The sequence below is a fragment of the Anabas testudineus genome, chromosome 16 (genome assembly GCF_900324465.2).
Source record: "Anabas testudineus chromosome 16, fAnaTes1.2, whole genome shotgun sequence".
NCBI lineage: Eukaryota > Metazoa > Chordata > Actinopteri > Anabantiformes > Anabantidae > Anabas > Anabas testudineus.
This window is the reverse complement of record NC_046625.1, coordinates 1,419,146-1,435,530: the sequence shown is the minus strand read 5'-3', so window position 1 is coordinate 1,435,530 and position 16,385 is coordinate 1,419,146. Positions and strand designations below refer to the sequence as shown.

The 16,385-nt window shown below is 38.4% G+C and overlaps 1 protein-coding gene and 2 pseudogenes across 1 annotated transcript; all 3 read left to right on the top strand.

The window, feature by feature from the left end:
- The first annotated feature begins 216 nt into the window (after positions 1-216).
- LOC113170891 lies at positions 217-6,187 on the top strand (annotated as a pseudogene).
- A 2,137-nt stretch (positions 6,188-8,324) lies between these two features.
- LOC113170893 lies at positions 8,325-12,784 on the top strand (annotated as a pseudogene).
- On the top strand, positions 12,668-14,310 carry LOC117152801 (stonustoxin subunit beta-like). Its single transcript, XM_033326404.1, has 2 exons — positions 12,668-12,789; positions 12,868-14,310. The coding sequence occupies exon 2, from the start codon at positions 12,885-12,887 to the stop codon at positions 13,407-13,409; it is 525 nt and encodes a 174-aa protein (XP_033182295.1). The 5' UTR covers positions 12,668-12,789; positions 12,868-12,884; the 3' UTR covers positions 13,410-14,310.
- Positions 14,311-16,385: the final 2,075 nt, after the last annotated feature.

Below are 16,385 nucleotides of genomic sequence, written 5' to 3'. Positions count from 1 at the left end.
TCAGTTGTGTGGCAGGTGACGCTGATAAAGGGCACATTATGAATAGTGTCTCCGCATGTTTCTGAGCTCAAGTTTCAGCAGATGAATAATATCTGGATATGTGTAGATAAGGATTGTAGTATGTGACTATTGTGTGCACACTGTGTACAGTCAATACCAGACTAAAACTGTCTCATGCAAACATGGTTATCTTCTGTTATGATAAATTGCTACTCAGACAGACTGTGGGAGTGCAGATATGAGTGACGTGGCGGAGGAAGCGATGGACAGCTCTGCAGTGTCAGAGGAAGAAGTGGAGGACCAGCAGGAGACATCACAGGAAGACCAGTCAAGTCCAAACAAGAGCAGCTCCAAAATATCAGGTAACAGGAAACTGGGATTTCTTATGTCTGTTTAGTCTTCTGACACTGATGAAATCAAATCCAACATTTAATAAGATTTTGACATAGTTACATCATGTGTTTGACAGAGGTAATACTTCAATAATACCACTCATACAGGGATACCGTCACTCTTTACATCTTGCTTAATGTACTTTACAGAAATGGCTGTGGTTCAGTAAAGTTATACTTACTCAGTTGTTGACTTATTGAAAAGCGAATGGTTGCAGTTACACTAGTAGTGCTTGTAGGAAAAGGGTTTGTACTGTTCATCAGTTCCTGATTTTATAAAGGTCTGTTTTACTTATTTTTTTATTGTCACTGTTGCAGCTGTAGGTGAAATCATTGAGGGAAAGCGGGCAAAGAAAACAGTTGAAAGACTCGATTTCCAGGCACCAAAGCAAAAGGAGAAGCTGAGAATTGGAGATGGTAAATATTAAATTATGACAAATATTAATTTTAAGCATGAGATTACTGGATGTGAATATGTGGCATTTAAAGATGAGCCATCCAGGCATAAGCTGATATCTGTATGAAATCTGATTTCATCTATAATTTTATGTTTTCAGGAAGTGGAGATAAATTAGGAGACATTCCACGCATCAACTTCCAGATCACCAAGATGAAGCCAGCTGATTTAAAACCTCTGCACGCCATCCTGTTTGACAGACCAGGAAAGGTACAACATCTACAACACTCCAGACTAACATTTGGACCCCGGAGTGCTTGTGCTCCCAAATATTTTTAGGCAGCTAAGTTCTTCTTTTCTTTGTGTGTAAAATATGATTCTCACACTGAAATTCCACGCAACTCATACAGGCATCATTCAGTGGGGGTGAAGTTGAATTTTTAAATCTGATTTGTTTGATCTGTTTGATATTTTTTTGGTGGGGGTCACCTTTTTTAAGGGTATGTTTGGTGATACAAATGATGAATTTTGGTTCTGTAATACAGAATATATATGTGTATTTAAGTAGTAAACAATATTTATCAAATCATACCAAATTTTTACTTTACTCTTTTAACAGGTGGCCACATTAAAGAAGAACTTGCGACTCTTTAATGCTTTTCTTTTGACGCTGACAGTGAACAGTACAGCAAAAAACGAGAAAAACTTCTCAAGTAAGTTTCTGGGAAGTCACTTTACCTTTTCAGGCATCAGGAATCACATGTGAAAAGAGGCTCTTGTTGTGCAGCTCAGTTTTACAGGAACATTCACAGTAGTTTGATGTGGTTAAGAATTCTGTTCATATGTATAATTTGTGTTTTGATGCAGAAATTCACATTTTACCAACACTAAGCTGAAGTTGTCTGTGGAGTTTTGGATGTGGAGAAAAAGGAACTCACTCAGATCTGGTTGACAGAATCCTGAATTTCCTCACTGCTCCAAAAAACAGCGGAAAGGTGAGCTGTAAGGTCCATGACTGACCAATCAGCAGTTTATCACTGAATCACATTCTCATTAGAGTAGTTTGTCTCTAGTGTCTGAATGTTGTGAAACCATAGCTCCATTGTGGACTGAAGCCCTTGTTTGTCTTTTGGCAGCGTGTGCCTGTGAAGAAAAAGAGGAAATCAAAGAAGAAATTGTCAGGTGATGACTCAAAGACAAAGACAAAAAAGAACAGCAAATCTAAACCCAGCAGCTCATCGTCTAGTCCTAAAAAGTCCAAAACGGGAAGCAAGTCCAAAGCAATCGTCATGGACTCCAGCAGCGACGACGAGGATGAGGAAGATGAGAGAGCCGGTGCTTCAGCTGAGGCTGACGGATCAGATGCAGAAGAGAAACCATCAAAAAAAGAGGAGGAGCAGTCTGACAAGTCAGAGCAGTCTGCAGAGGAGGAAGATGAAGATGAAGATGAGGAGGAGGAGGAAGAAGAAGATGATGATGATGATGATGATGATGATGAAGAAGGCAAGGAGGTGAGGTTGTCTGGATGCTAAACAGAAATTAAAGGATTGGTAGATAAGTGATCAGAAATATCAAAGTTATTTGAGTTCCTTTGTTTAGGTGGCAGTAAACTGAACGTCTTTGTGTTTGTTTGTTTTTTTGTTGATGTTTTCTGACAAAGTTGAGACTAAAAAAAGACTAAAGTGAGTAACCAGCAGATGAATCTGTGATGCTAACAACTCTTAGTTCTCCTGTTACATAGCAGGTGCACAGCACAGATTTTCACCATTCCAGAGACTTGTTTCATTAAAAGATAACCTGGACTCATAATAACTATAATACATAACTTTTTATTCCGTTTTTTTATTCACCACGACAAACATTTTGTTGCAGTCTCCCAAATCAAAGTCTGGCAAAGGGAAATCTGTGTCCAAGAAATCGGCACCAGTAAAAAGACAGAGGACACCAGCGAAGAAGACAGGTCCACCTAAAAAGAGAGTAAAGAAGGGCACTTCAGACGAGTCTGAAGTCAACAGTGAAATGGATGAGAAGGTGAAGTCTAATGCGACCAAGCATATCAAATTTAATCCTAGTAATATCCAACCTGAGATGTGTATTTTCCATTGTGACAGTTATGTGAATTATTTCTATTTAATTTACTGCTTAAATTTTACTCTACTTGGATTTTGCAACAATTCTGTGTTGTGTCTACTAAGAACAAACCATCACTCATTTTAGTAACGGTTAGCCAGGTGTTAATTAAAATGTTCAATGTCTGATTATCTACCACTGCGGCAACTGAGTTTTTACTACATGATTTCAATGTATAAGTCTTGTTTGGTGTCTTTGTCTCTCAGATTGCTGAGTTAATGTTTGTTCTTCTTGTAGCCCAAAAAGAAGAAATCAGCTCCTGCTAAACCAGCTGCCAAAACAAAGAAAGCTGACAGCAGCAGCAATAGCAAAAACAACACAAACACAGGTGAGGTCGCTGATCGCCAGTCCTATAAACCAAAAAGGTAATTAGGTTGTATGAAGGCAAAGTGGAATCTATCAGCTGCATGTGTTTCTGTGATTAACAACTTCCAAAATCAGAAGAGGAGTGGAGCAACCTTTTTATAGCATCATCTCATTTTTTCCTACCTGCAGCAGACGACAGTTCAGATGATGACGAGCCGCTCATTAAGATGATAAAGAAAGCACCGACTGATGAACAGCTGAAGGAGACGGTGCAGAATCTGTTGAAGAAGGCAAATCTGGAGGAGATGACCATGAAACAGATCTGCCAGAGGGTAAGAAGCTTCTTACTGTTGATACATACATACATACATACCAGCCCGAGACAGGAGATACTCACACTGTATTGAATATTCTACTAAAGTGTATATTGTAATTAAAGTAGATTTGTCTCTCATAGAACGTAACCTTCCTTCCTGTGTTTTAGGTGTATGACACCTTCCCAGATCATGACCTGACCAGCAAAAGGACTACATCAAACAGACAGTCAAATCTGTGAGTTTCTGAACACACACGAAGCTGAAGCACCATCAGATAAGGTTTTAGAATCAGTCACAGACGGTTTGCTTATTAGGGGAGAAAGTGTCTCCTCAACATTCAGGCTGCACTGAGAAGCCTTTGACAGCAATAAACATCAGACTTCTGTTTGGGTGTTTGTTTAGCAGTTTTCGTCTCAGTTTCAGAACCGTTACACCCGTACTGCTCTTTGATTTTATAACTCATTTATCGAGTTAAAATAGCAAACATTCTCAGGTTTTTCTTACTACTTTATTATTTATGGGCTGTCTGTCAACACAAAACCATTCAACAATTCTCTCATTCCACTTTTTTATTTTATAGATTATTGTAGACTGGGAACTTAGGTTTTATTTTCTCTACTGTTTTACATCTCATAGGTTTAAACTATTAATTGATTACATTTAGAAAATAAACAGTATTACATACAACTCTCTGACTGCAGAGTTGCATTATTTATCTAATGCTGCAGCTGTGTAATGACATGTAACAGACTGAGCTTTAGCCTTTTCATTTTTGATTTAAAAATAAAAAAGTTGAAATCTCTCCTGTTAAAATGTACTCACACCCTGAATAGAATTTACCTGTAATGGTGAAAGGCAGAGACCTGTATACAAGTCAAACACAACACTCCTAACACTTTTCTCCATCTGTTCCATCCTGCTTCCACATCCTCAGTGATGGACTAATTCTGAAATCACCAGGACTCTTCATAGAGTTAGCCATCTGGTCAAACTGTCAAAGGCAGAACTTCATTTCAGAACTCCTACTGTAGCATGAGTGATGTTTCTGCTATCAACATCATTATGACCAGAGGCAGACGAAGACAAGACAAAGACGACACTGGAGTGACTTCAGATCTAGACTGTCCTTGAGTAACTCAACCAAAGATTTAAACTCATATGTAGAACATCAGTGAAGAAACCTGGAGATTTACATTTATATTTAGTTATAAACCAAAACGACTTACAAGATACAAGACAAAGGCAGGTATATGTAAGGAGGACCCCTACTGGAGGTAGAGCACAGCTGTGATTCAAATCCCAGTCTCCTGCATGAGGGTGGCGATGTTACCATTACACTTCCAGCATGGTGGTGTTTCAGGTGTTAGAAGCTAGTGGACATTTATCCAACAAGTACCGAGTTATGGATCTAAATACTGGTGCAGTGACGGCACACGTGTGATGCGAGGAGCAGCATTTATAAACATTGTCTGGTGAAATGATTTTGATGAGTTTAGTGATAAATCTTCCTAAAATTGAAATGATTTTTCTGATTTGTCAGTTTAAATATCTATAATGCATCGTACTTAAGAACATTGTTCCAGATATTTGTTTTATGAACAGTTCTAAAACCAGATTTTTTCCTCTTTTGTTTGTTTCTTCAAATGTTTTCTCGCAGCTCATCACATGAAGATCTCAGGAGTAAAGTCGACGTGATCCCTGCAAAATGTTACGAGGGGAAAAACATCAGTGGAAAAGACTGAAAAGCTCCTTTTCAGTAGTTTCATATGTTTGTTTTCATAAGCAGCTGTTTTATACATGATTGTGTTTTTTATTGATGTGTGGTTCACTTATAGGTTTTCAGATTAACTCAGCAGTGTTCATCATTATCAGCTTCTTAAAAGCTCAGTGGAGCAGTGGGCGTCTTCAGTCGAGTCCAAAGCAAAGTAGTGATTTAGACATTTTTATATTTAAACACATTTGAAGGAACGTGTCGTTTTCCTCTGAAATATTTAAGTCATGTTACAGAAGAGAGTCTTTGTTGTTTCATAATTAAACAATGCTTGTTGTTTGAAATCACTCTAAATTCAGTTTAGATTGAGCCTCGTCAAGCTAAGAAAACGTTGTTTATGTCAGAAAAAAACCTCGGAAACGAGTGATTTCAGGTGAAAGGGGGAAAATGTTTTGCAGGTCAAAATGAAGAGCAGCGATTTGGATGTTAAATCAATGGCATTTTGTAAGTTTAAAACACAGTTTCAGATACATCAGATCTTTGCTTTTGACTCACAGACTTTTCATGTTTATTTCTGGATATAAATTTGTACATATGTTTCTAATTATGTGAAGCTGTTTCTGATTAATACTCATTTTGACTCATTTAGTTCATTTTCAAATGGTTTTTGATAGATTTTGTCTTTTGGTTGTTTTCATTAATTTACTTTTTAAAATCCTCATGAACTGAGCTGAATAATTTACTTACTGATTAAAATTCTACCTTTTTCAACAAAGTCTTCTCCATGTGCTGTGAAATGTGGGTTTGATTTTCTGTCCTGTTCTGGAGTCGTGAGTTTATTTGTTTTCACTCGATTTGAAATGTGCGACTGATGTTTGACATGAGGATCTACCACCTCTGTAGAACTGCTGCTTCTTTTGGTGAGCTGTGCACATTTGTAGGCGGTCTCTTGTTTTTCAGGGAATATATTAACTATACTGTACATATTGTATAATGTAGCTTTGAATATTAATTAACTTTATGTAAATTGGTTTAGTTTAAGCTGTAACTTTGATCATTCTCCTGTTTTTAAGGATTTCAGTTGAATCCTCTTAAGGATGATTTGTTCTCTCTAAAGTATTGGACTAAGCTCTGAAGATGACAACTTTAAACCCCCTCAGACGTCCTGATCAGAGGACGCCCCTCATGTCCGACATGCTTCAGGTAGGAGTGGTTTGTTTGGTTTGTTGTGTTCCTGTTAGTTCCACCACATTCTGCTTTCAGTTCAGTTCAAAGATTGTAATAGTTTAAATTATTCAAACTACTAATGAATTTAAATAAATGTGTGTGGGGGGTTGACAAATGTTCTTCTGTTGAGGATTAAATAAAATAAAAAATAAAAAAACCAAGCAGGAGCTTGAATAAAGTCGTAGAAACGTTAGATAACAGGATATTTGTACAGTCAGTAGTTTGTAGAGCAGCACTGGTGTTTGAGCGTGTCTTTACCACGCATGCGCACACTGACTGTTGAATGTAAAAGCACTTCCTGGTTGTGTGAAGAGGTGACTGCACAGTGCTCAGTGGTGAGTATCATCTATTTACTTGAACTGCAAAGAACAGAATTTCATCTAGGTGCGTTTTACATGAATTCTTCAGGTTTGCATCACAAAATAAATAAATGCGTTATTTGTATGAATTACTTTCCTGTATTTTGCATGTTTCAGTGTTGGATCAAATGTGTTTTAAAGTAGGTTTAATCTCTGGCTAGACATTGCTTCTCAGAGAAAAGACTGGAGCTCGTAATAAACCACTTTAACTGGGGTTTAATGTGTTGATCTGCGCTGGGTTTATAGGAGAGAGACTAGAAGCAAACAACCAAATACGAAAATGCAATTTGGGGAAACAAAAAGCAGCAAGCTGTGAGTCTCAGTATTTATAAACCAATTAAAAACGAGCCCAAAACCACTTAATTAGGAATCATAATTAGGAATCATGAATCGGACTCGAACTGTGACGAACATATGTTTTTTAGGAAACGGACCGTGGTCTCCCTCTAGTAGTCAGAACCAATTAGACTTGGGCTGAAATAAGGTTTTTGTCAAATATATATAATTAGGCTGTTTTATTTAATAACACTATACAATATACACCAAGATGTGTAAATGTGCTATGATGTGTCTATGTTACACAGAGATGATAGTTCTCCAAGTAATTTTCCAAATCCTCCTCTTTCATTTTATTGTGAAAATGTTAATTTATGATATCAGTAATTAAAAACAGCCCAGTAGAAATCATTTGACTAAATTGGTAATATATAAGTTAAGATGGTATCTTGTTTTTCATCTGTGAGTGTGAGATTTAATGGCATAAATTATTTCTAATACCTTTTACTGGGACTAAATTACCCTTTTTGTTCATTTCAACAATACAGCAGAACAAAATCAACACAACTACAAGGTACAATAAAACTAAACTTTCCTTTTTTTTTCTTCCAAAAGGACAGTGGTAACCTAGAAAGGAGAGTCTACCACTGTGCCCGCTTTCCGCCTGCCACTTGAACTTGTGCTGCTTATTGTATGGCTGTGTCTCAGCTCTTAGCAGTCTGCATTAAGGTAAGTTTATTTTTTTACTCAATTGTTTGCTCATGCTATTGAAGTACCATACCTCCTAAAGACTGCTTTGCATGTGAATAATGAACAACACTGTCAGATGTAACTCTCTATTGCTCTATTTAGTCAAAATTTTAAATTTGAAAATTATCACTGTGTGGTACATTCCCTCTGTTTGGGATTATGGGTTAATTTGCCTTTAATAAGTCATTAATATGTAATGATAAAAGCCACACAATAACAAAATTGAATGCATATTTGCAGGGGTGGAATGCAGCCAAGCCGAGGGAACCAGACAAGAGGACAGAAAATCACCAGCAATTAAATTGGCACAGTTCTGCAGCACTTTTCAAAACAGTGACTACTTAAACGGTCCGCAGAACATCAACGTTTTGTTCCCATCATTGTCATGAATGTAAGAAAAATTCACTGTTCCATGTTGTTCCACTTTGTGCCAGTGGCTACTAAGAGAGGTGGCTGAGATGTCATTGGCTAAAGGTCTTAATAGTAAGTTTAAACTTAAATGAGAAGATTAAGCCACAGGTCACGCACCTTTCAAAACACCTGTAACAACTGTTTTATGAGTTGATGCACATTGCAGACGTGGTGCATATCATTGTATTAAGATGTGCCCCACCTCCCATTTTAAATGACACTAACTCATCACCACTTAAACACCTTCCATTTCCATTAGAGAGATTGGGACTGTTGTATATTACCTATTTACTTTGACTTTTCTGTGATGTGTTTGTTTTCTCCTACAATCTTCAACTCACAAGGACTGATGGTCCTTGAAATTGGTATCACCGTTTGATTGGCTGACAACAACGGCTGCATTCATCAGCACAAATTAAAGTCATTTTGTTAAATGTTCTCAAAATACTAAATTATTATTCATTGACTCCAGACTCACTAAGGTCAAGAAGATCTGAGCGTCTTCAGTATTCTTCCCAGAGACCAGTCTTTAGCTCTGAACCTGGATTAAGGTAAGACGATCAATACATTCACAACCACAAAAGGCAAGATGCATTGTTCAGGTTATCATATTGATACCAGCATGAAAAGATTCTAACAATTCTAATAGTTTTGACTTGAAATCGACTTATCTGCAGTTATGTAGTTGACTTACATCAGATTATTCTTTGCTACATTTTGGAGGTAAAACCTGAACTTAATAATACACTGCACAAAAAAAGGAATACTTTTTAATTGAAGCTGCACAGGTTGGTAGAAGGTCCTTAGCCCATCAGCAGAACCAGTATCTGATACTTTGTGCAAGGAGTAACAGGATGAGCTAACCAAACAATCTCATGTAGTATGCAGGCATTTTCTGTAGGATGAAGGAATTAATACCATTGACTGGCCCCCACGCTCGCCTGACCTAAATCCAAAAGGACCAAAACATTTTGTTTTGAACACCATCCGTGGTCTCGTTAGGAGCATGCATACAAGCATGTGGGGCCTTTTAGGGTTTTCAGGGTGTCTTTAAATTCAGCCCTCTGTGTCATTTTCATTTCCATCAAACGATGTGGCATCATTTGTTCTTAACACATCACCCTGATCTTATCTGACGTGTTTTTAAGGTGTTCCTTAAATTTCCATTGAGCAGTGTCATTTTGCCTACAATACATGTTTTCTGGTACATTCTTCGACATTCATTAAGATCATTACAGTAATTTACACCGATTTGTTAACATTAGTAGCTGCATTCAGCAGGACACACCATTTCCATTTTAACTATCAGACTGTAACTGTGCAAAAAACTTGTCTACACTGATCAACTGCAGACCCACTGAAGTGAAGAAGATGAGTAAATCTAAGACAAGATCTGCATCTTCAGTTGTCAGTCTTATGTCTGCTGAGAGTCGGCGCTCCAGAGATTATCCTCCAGTCTTCAGCTCTGAACCTGGAGAGAGGTAAGATGATCGATACTATCTTAGATTCAGAGCCACCAAAGACAAGACTTTACAGAGCAGTGAAACCAAAAATATAAAGATTTTAACCCGGGTTGGACATTAACACCTGCCAACCCATGTGTATTCATGTGTTATGCAATCCGAGCTGACAGTGGTCATCAATCATGCTCATCACCGAGTGAATTAAGGAAAACTCTGTTTCTGAAGGGAGGAGAGAAACCGCCTCCAATGTAAAAGCTCATGTAACATCTTTTGTTCTTAAATTATTAAATTGAACTGAATTGTAAATCTGAATGTGATTGTGGATGGTTGTGACAAGTGGTTAAGAAAATTGATTGTAAATCTAGTTCAAGTACATTTTAGAAGACTGTAGCTATATAATAAAAAAAATACTAGCCACATTCGCTGGTGTTGAGAAAAGTTCATGTCAAACCCTGATAATCTTTTTTTAGTTGGAAATCTCCTCTGTCACACACAGTAATTAATCAGTTATTAAGTTTAAGTTTATTATTATAATTATGTTTTTCACTTTTATCTTTAAAAATTGTTAGGAGCCAGACTACATTTAGGAACACCCTGAAGGTAAGTGGTTATTTTTATTTATAAAATACAACTAATCTGAAGGATGAATTATTTCTATGTCATTGTTACAGTTTCTTTCATTGACAGACATTACTTATTCTTCTCCACATAGTGGTTTAAATTTCTAATAGAAGTGGGAAATTGCTAGCAAGCGTGTTGCTGTGATTAAGTTAATGAAGAATGTGAATATGTTTATGCATAGAGCCTTTGAGCCCATATCACAGCATGTAACTGTAAAATAAAACTTTATAATGTGCCCCTTCACCTCAAAAGAATAGTGTACCAATATTTAAAAATAGTTGATCATTTAATCAAACATTTCATTTGTTAGGCGTTTGAGTCCAAAACCATTGCTTTTGTAAAGCAAGCTCTGAGGACACATAAGAAGGTTCTTTCTGGAACACACAAAGAACGGTTGGACGAAGACGAGCGGGAGGATGCATTTAATGATCAGCCAGTTGAGTTTGATGATGAAACCAGTGAAGCAGCTCTGAAGATTGCCCTCCATATCTTGAGAACCATGAAAAAGGATGGACACGCTCGCACACTTGAGCAAAGTAAGACAGCATTTTGTGCTAATGGTTTCTGTTAGTTAGGGAAGCTCTGTGTAGCTGCCTTTTTAAGCTGATTCTTAAAAAAATATGACACGTTTATTACCAATTCAGATAAAATCACTTGACTTAAGGATAGAAACACAATTAATAAAGCTCATTATTGACATTTCAGATTTCTGTGCTGCTAGATCATTACGGGGAACTTGTCATGTACCAACGGGAAACTAAAATCTTCCCTGATGAGGAAAATGAGTATTTGTTGGAAGAGATAAAGACCCAGCAAAGGCCTGTCCCTCTCAAAAAGATATATACAAAGCTCTATCTGATAGAAGGGGACAGTAGCGAGATCAACAGTGAACATGAAGTGAGACTAGTTGAGACAGCGTCCAACAGACAGAAGACTTTGGAAACTTTAATTAGGTGTGCTGACATCTTCAAGCCCTTACCCAAACAAGACAACCCAATCAGAACAGTGCTCACTAAGGGGATAGCGGGTATCGGTAAAACTGTGTTGGCACAGAAGTTCATGCTGGACTGGTCAGAGGACAAAGCTAATGAAGACATCCAGCTCCTGTTTTCACTTCCTTTTAGGGAGTTAAATCTGCTTAGAAGTAAAAGAGGAAGTTTGATGGAGCTCCTGTATGAATTCTATCCAGACCTGAAAGAATCTGGAATCAAACACCTGGCGATGTACAAAGTTGTGTTTGTTCTGGATGGTCTCGATGAATGCAGACTCTCTCTAAATTTCAGGGGAGGTGAGAGATGTTGTGATGCTACACACTCTGCCTCAGTGGATGTGCTGCTGACAAACCTCATTATGGGCAACCTGCTACCAGAAGCTCATCTGTGGATTACCACGCGACCTGCTGCAGCCAGCTGCAGCCAGCTGCATCCCCTCACAGTATGTTGACCGAGTCACTGAGATCCGAGGCTTCAACAACCTCCAGAAGGAACAGTACTTCTACAAGAGAATTGCTGATGAAACCTTAGCTAAACGAGTAATTGCAAACTTAAAGTCAACCAGAAGTCTCTACATCATGTGTCACGTTCCTGTGTTTTGCTGGATTTCCTCCATTGTCCTGGGAAACGTGTGCCAAACCAGGAGGAGGGAAAATGCCCAAGACTTTGACTCAGATGTACATCCACTTTCTGGCACATCAGACTGCACAGATGCATGTGAAGTACTGTAAAGAGGAACAGCTGGACTCCCACGGGAACAACAAGGTCATTATGTCACTTGGGAAGTTGGCCTTCCAGCAGCTGGAGAAAGGGAACCTGATTTTCTATGAGGATGATCTAAGCAGCAGCCTTAAATTGCTGGGAAGTCTCAAGCTTAAAGAGGTACTAAACCCTGGGTCTTAACCCAACTACACCCACTGCATAATTCAGAAAAATGCCACTAAAGAAGGCAAAGGGTTAAAAGGGGGAGAAAGGAGGGAGTCAGTCGGTCCGGGTGTTGATGTCTGAAAAAGGAGTTGGCAAAAGGTGATGGGTGCAGTCTCTGAATGTTAACCATACGTTGTTAAATGTGTTAAAATACATTGTACAACTGTGTGATTCCAATGATTCCTTTTAAATCTACTACATAAAATGTTCAGCAAATCTCTAGAAGGAGACTTTTCTAACAAGCTGCTACCATCACCTACCACCTGATAAGCCCACAATATCAATATAGTGGGCTAGTGGGTAGTCCCTATGTGTATTTATGTGTAGAAGTACTACAATACTTTGCAGGACCTATATACGGTACGGTTGGTTTTAGGCAGGAAAACGTGTTAGTTAGGGGTTTTGTTATTTAAGTAGAGATGCACTGGTCCAATCATTGACATCTGATTTTGACTGCTCACAGAGTCGACCACAATGCAGAACACTGGTTCAAACCAGGACTGAGACGATGTAAGTTGTGTGCTTTGAAGATTCCTGACATGAACATCTACCATTATTTGTTTCTAACATGTTTTCTTCTGCCACCAGACACATGTGATCTTACAATGGATCCTAACACAGCTCACAAACTTGTCGTTCTCTCTGAAGACAACCGAAAAGTTAGCCAGGCGACAAAGGAGCAGCCATATCCCAACCACACTGACAGGTTTGACTACTGGGCACAAGTCCTGTTCGAGCAGGGTCTGACCGGCCGCTGTTACTGGGAGGTGGAGTGGGAGGGAAACTGGGCAGGGATTGGAGTGACCTACAAGGGAATCCTTCGAAAAGGGCCCGACAATGACTGTGTGATGGGATACAATGCGATATCTTGGAGTCTGCACTGTTCTGTTCATGGCTATCGTGCATATCATGACTTCAAGAGCATCGTCCATCAGGTCCCTCTGGGCGACTCTCGTACACTGGCAGTGTATCTGGACTGGGAGGCTGGTATCCTGTCCTTCTACAGAGTTTCTTCTGGAGGGTCACTGACACACATTCACACCTTCTACAACAACTTCACTGAGCCTCTTTACCCAATTTGCAGAGTGTGGGGTAAAGGCTCCTCGGTGAGTCTGTGTAAGGTGAAGTGATTTGTCAGAGTGAAAGGCTGAATAAGAGATGGATGAGAATCCAAATCATCAGTTAGACATGCGATGTTAACTCATGTCACTGTATGAATTTCATATAAAGCTACATTAAAGTGCTCCTTATGGATAGGAAATGAAAAACTATTTCATAAATTAACGATATAAAGATACTAATACTTTATGTACATATACACCATATAATCCACAAAGACGAAGTTTATAAGTAAGAATAAATAGAAGTAGAAAGCTTTCAAAGGAGTTTAAATTGTGCCAGCCTCTAGAATTGTTTTCTGACTAATTGTTCATTCAGTGATCACCTGGTATTTTTAAATCGGTAGCTAATGTGTTCATATCTCATATGATGGAGTTTAGAATATAGTGCAGAGAGGTTACAGAGTTCACGTGTAAGGTTTATCATTCTTAAAATAATGCAGATATATCAAGACTAAAAACAATGTAAAATAATATTTTTTATGTAGAAAACAATGACGTGATTTAAAACGGGGAATTTGCTGAATCTATGTAAATTGCAGTCTTTCATTGATCAGTTTTGCCTGTAAATATCCAGAAGAGGGAGCTGTCGCCGCTTTAACTTCATTCTTCATACAGCTGCAGAAAGACTCAGCGTGCTACATCTTCATTAATTATCTTTCTTTTTACGTATCAGTGCACAACATAACCTCTTTATGCAGTGATGGAATAGTTTGGTACGACTGAAAATCGGAGTGTACAGAGAAATGAGCACCCAGGACATAGTCAGTGTCAACATGTATGAGTTTGAAATGAAACGTTAATATGTTCTGTGCGTGTTTATTGGATTTGTTTACTGTTACCTGCTGTATGAAAACTGCCAGTGGTAAAGAAAACGGTGTTGAGTGAGAAGTATCTGATAGAATTAGAGAAAATCTACCAGAATAATTTAGACCTTAGCTTTCATGTGACATTCTGCATTTCTTTTTGTTGTTACTCTGAAACAGGTTAATGTGTTTTGTGTTTAAGAAACATTTACAGAACTTTCTGAGTCGAGATGATTTACAGATGAACTGTTTGTTATGCTTTGTGAGACATTTTTCGCTTTTCATGTGCAACATAACCACATTAAATCAAATTAAATGTCACTCTTATTGTCTGAGGTTTTAGTTTTTCACAGTTTAACATTAACTTAATGTATTCTTCGTCGTTTGTTTTCAATTAGAACTTCTTACCGTGAATTTGAAGAACTGTGTTGTGGTTCTGAACATCAACTTACTGTTGATTTGCTATTTTCAGACGTCGCCCCCTTTTAGGTTTATCGGTGTGATTGTAGTTTTCCTTAAACTGGAACACTCCAAGGTTTGATAAGGAACTGCACGTTATGGTCTGTATGTTCTTAAAACTCTGCTCTAATTCCAATGTTGCCCCGTGTTGTTGATTTACTTCACTTCATGCTGTGGCCGCCTGCCAACACTGATTTCCGCTACGAACCCGAAACACTATGTAAGTATTGTAAAGGTGTCAGAGTAATGCACATCCTTACTTGCTTCTGTAATGTATGTGTAATTATGATATAAGCTGAGCTATCTGTCTTTTTGAACAGTTTCAGCCTGAAACCCAGAACAAACATCTCTACAGCACTTTATTGAGGCCACTACAGGTCAGTACAAACACACGCTGCTCGTTTGATCCCCAGCACAAACAAATGGCTCATTTTCACTTTCTATTCAGAAAGTGAAGTTCTTGAACTAAAGCTGCCCTTCATCCTAATGCAGGGATGCAAAATGGCACCAGAGTACAAGTGCAACACAGATTAAAAAAAAACAAAAAAACACAGCTCCAAAGCAGAAAACAGAGTGAGTCTGAACACTGCACAGACAGAGTCTTTATGCACAATGAGATTTTTCCAAAATTAGAAGTATGTTCTAAAAATGTGTTGTGATCAGTCTCAAACTTTGATTTGTTGTCCACATGTAATGGCACTATATAAAAATATCACATTTGACGTGTTGAGACCTTCAGTTCCATCAGTGAATCGAGAACATTTGATCCCCGACTCTCCATCCTGCAGACGTTCTCACCTCCTTGTATTGTTTCACCGCTGTGTGGCTGAGCTTCCAGCGTTAGATCTAATGATAATGTTTAAAGCCGTGTGACACTTCCCTAATTGAAAATCAAAAACAAAATGACAACTTTTTAATTTAAAAGTCAAAGTCAAAATCATTTTCCAAACTAACTGACAAACAGCTGCTGCTCTGTAGCAGACGAGGAGTTCGTCAGATGTACTTTTAATGAGCCCAATACTGACAAATCGCACAGAAATGAGGTTTATTCTTTATCAAGTTGTTTATCAAGTCTGGTTACACAGTAGACATGACTCCAGTGATAAATACTAACAGGCTGGTTTGGCAAATGTTCGCCAATCAACTTCCTCACCTCGTTAAAGAGCAGCACTGTCACTTCCCCTACAGCCACAGCTAGAGCCTCATGTATTATTACCACATGTTTAAGTCATAAGGGCGATTCATCAGAAGGTAAAACAGATGTTTGACATTACTCCTCCAAGTTCTAAAGGTATTTCCTGAATCCTCACAGAAACACCTGTTGTCTAGTTCACTGTTTTAAATCATTTTTCTTGATGCAGCTCCGTCAAAGGCGTTTAAGGTTCCAGTGTTTGAGTGTTGACAGTAAGTGATAAGAAAACGTTACCTCCCTCGTCCTGGGTGTAAATGACCACCGGTAGTGCTGTCTATTCTTCAAATGAGCCAGACAAGATCAGAAGTTGCTCTACCTGAGAAATTAGAGTAGTTTTTGTGCAGCAGACAGAGGCTACAAGGGTTTAGGAAATACCTTCAGAATTCAGGCGAGTCTGTCTGGATTTAGAAATTAGTTTGACATGAAGTGATTTGTGGTTATTAGTTGGAAAGTCTCTCTGACTCCAGGAGGCACAAGCTGCAGCTACTGCTTAGTTTTTCTGTGCGACCATTCAGAATCAGATCAGAGTCC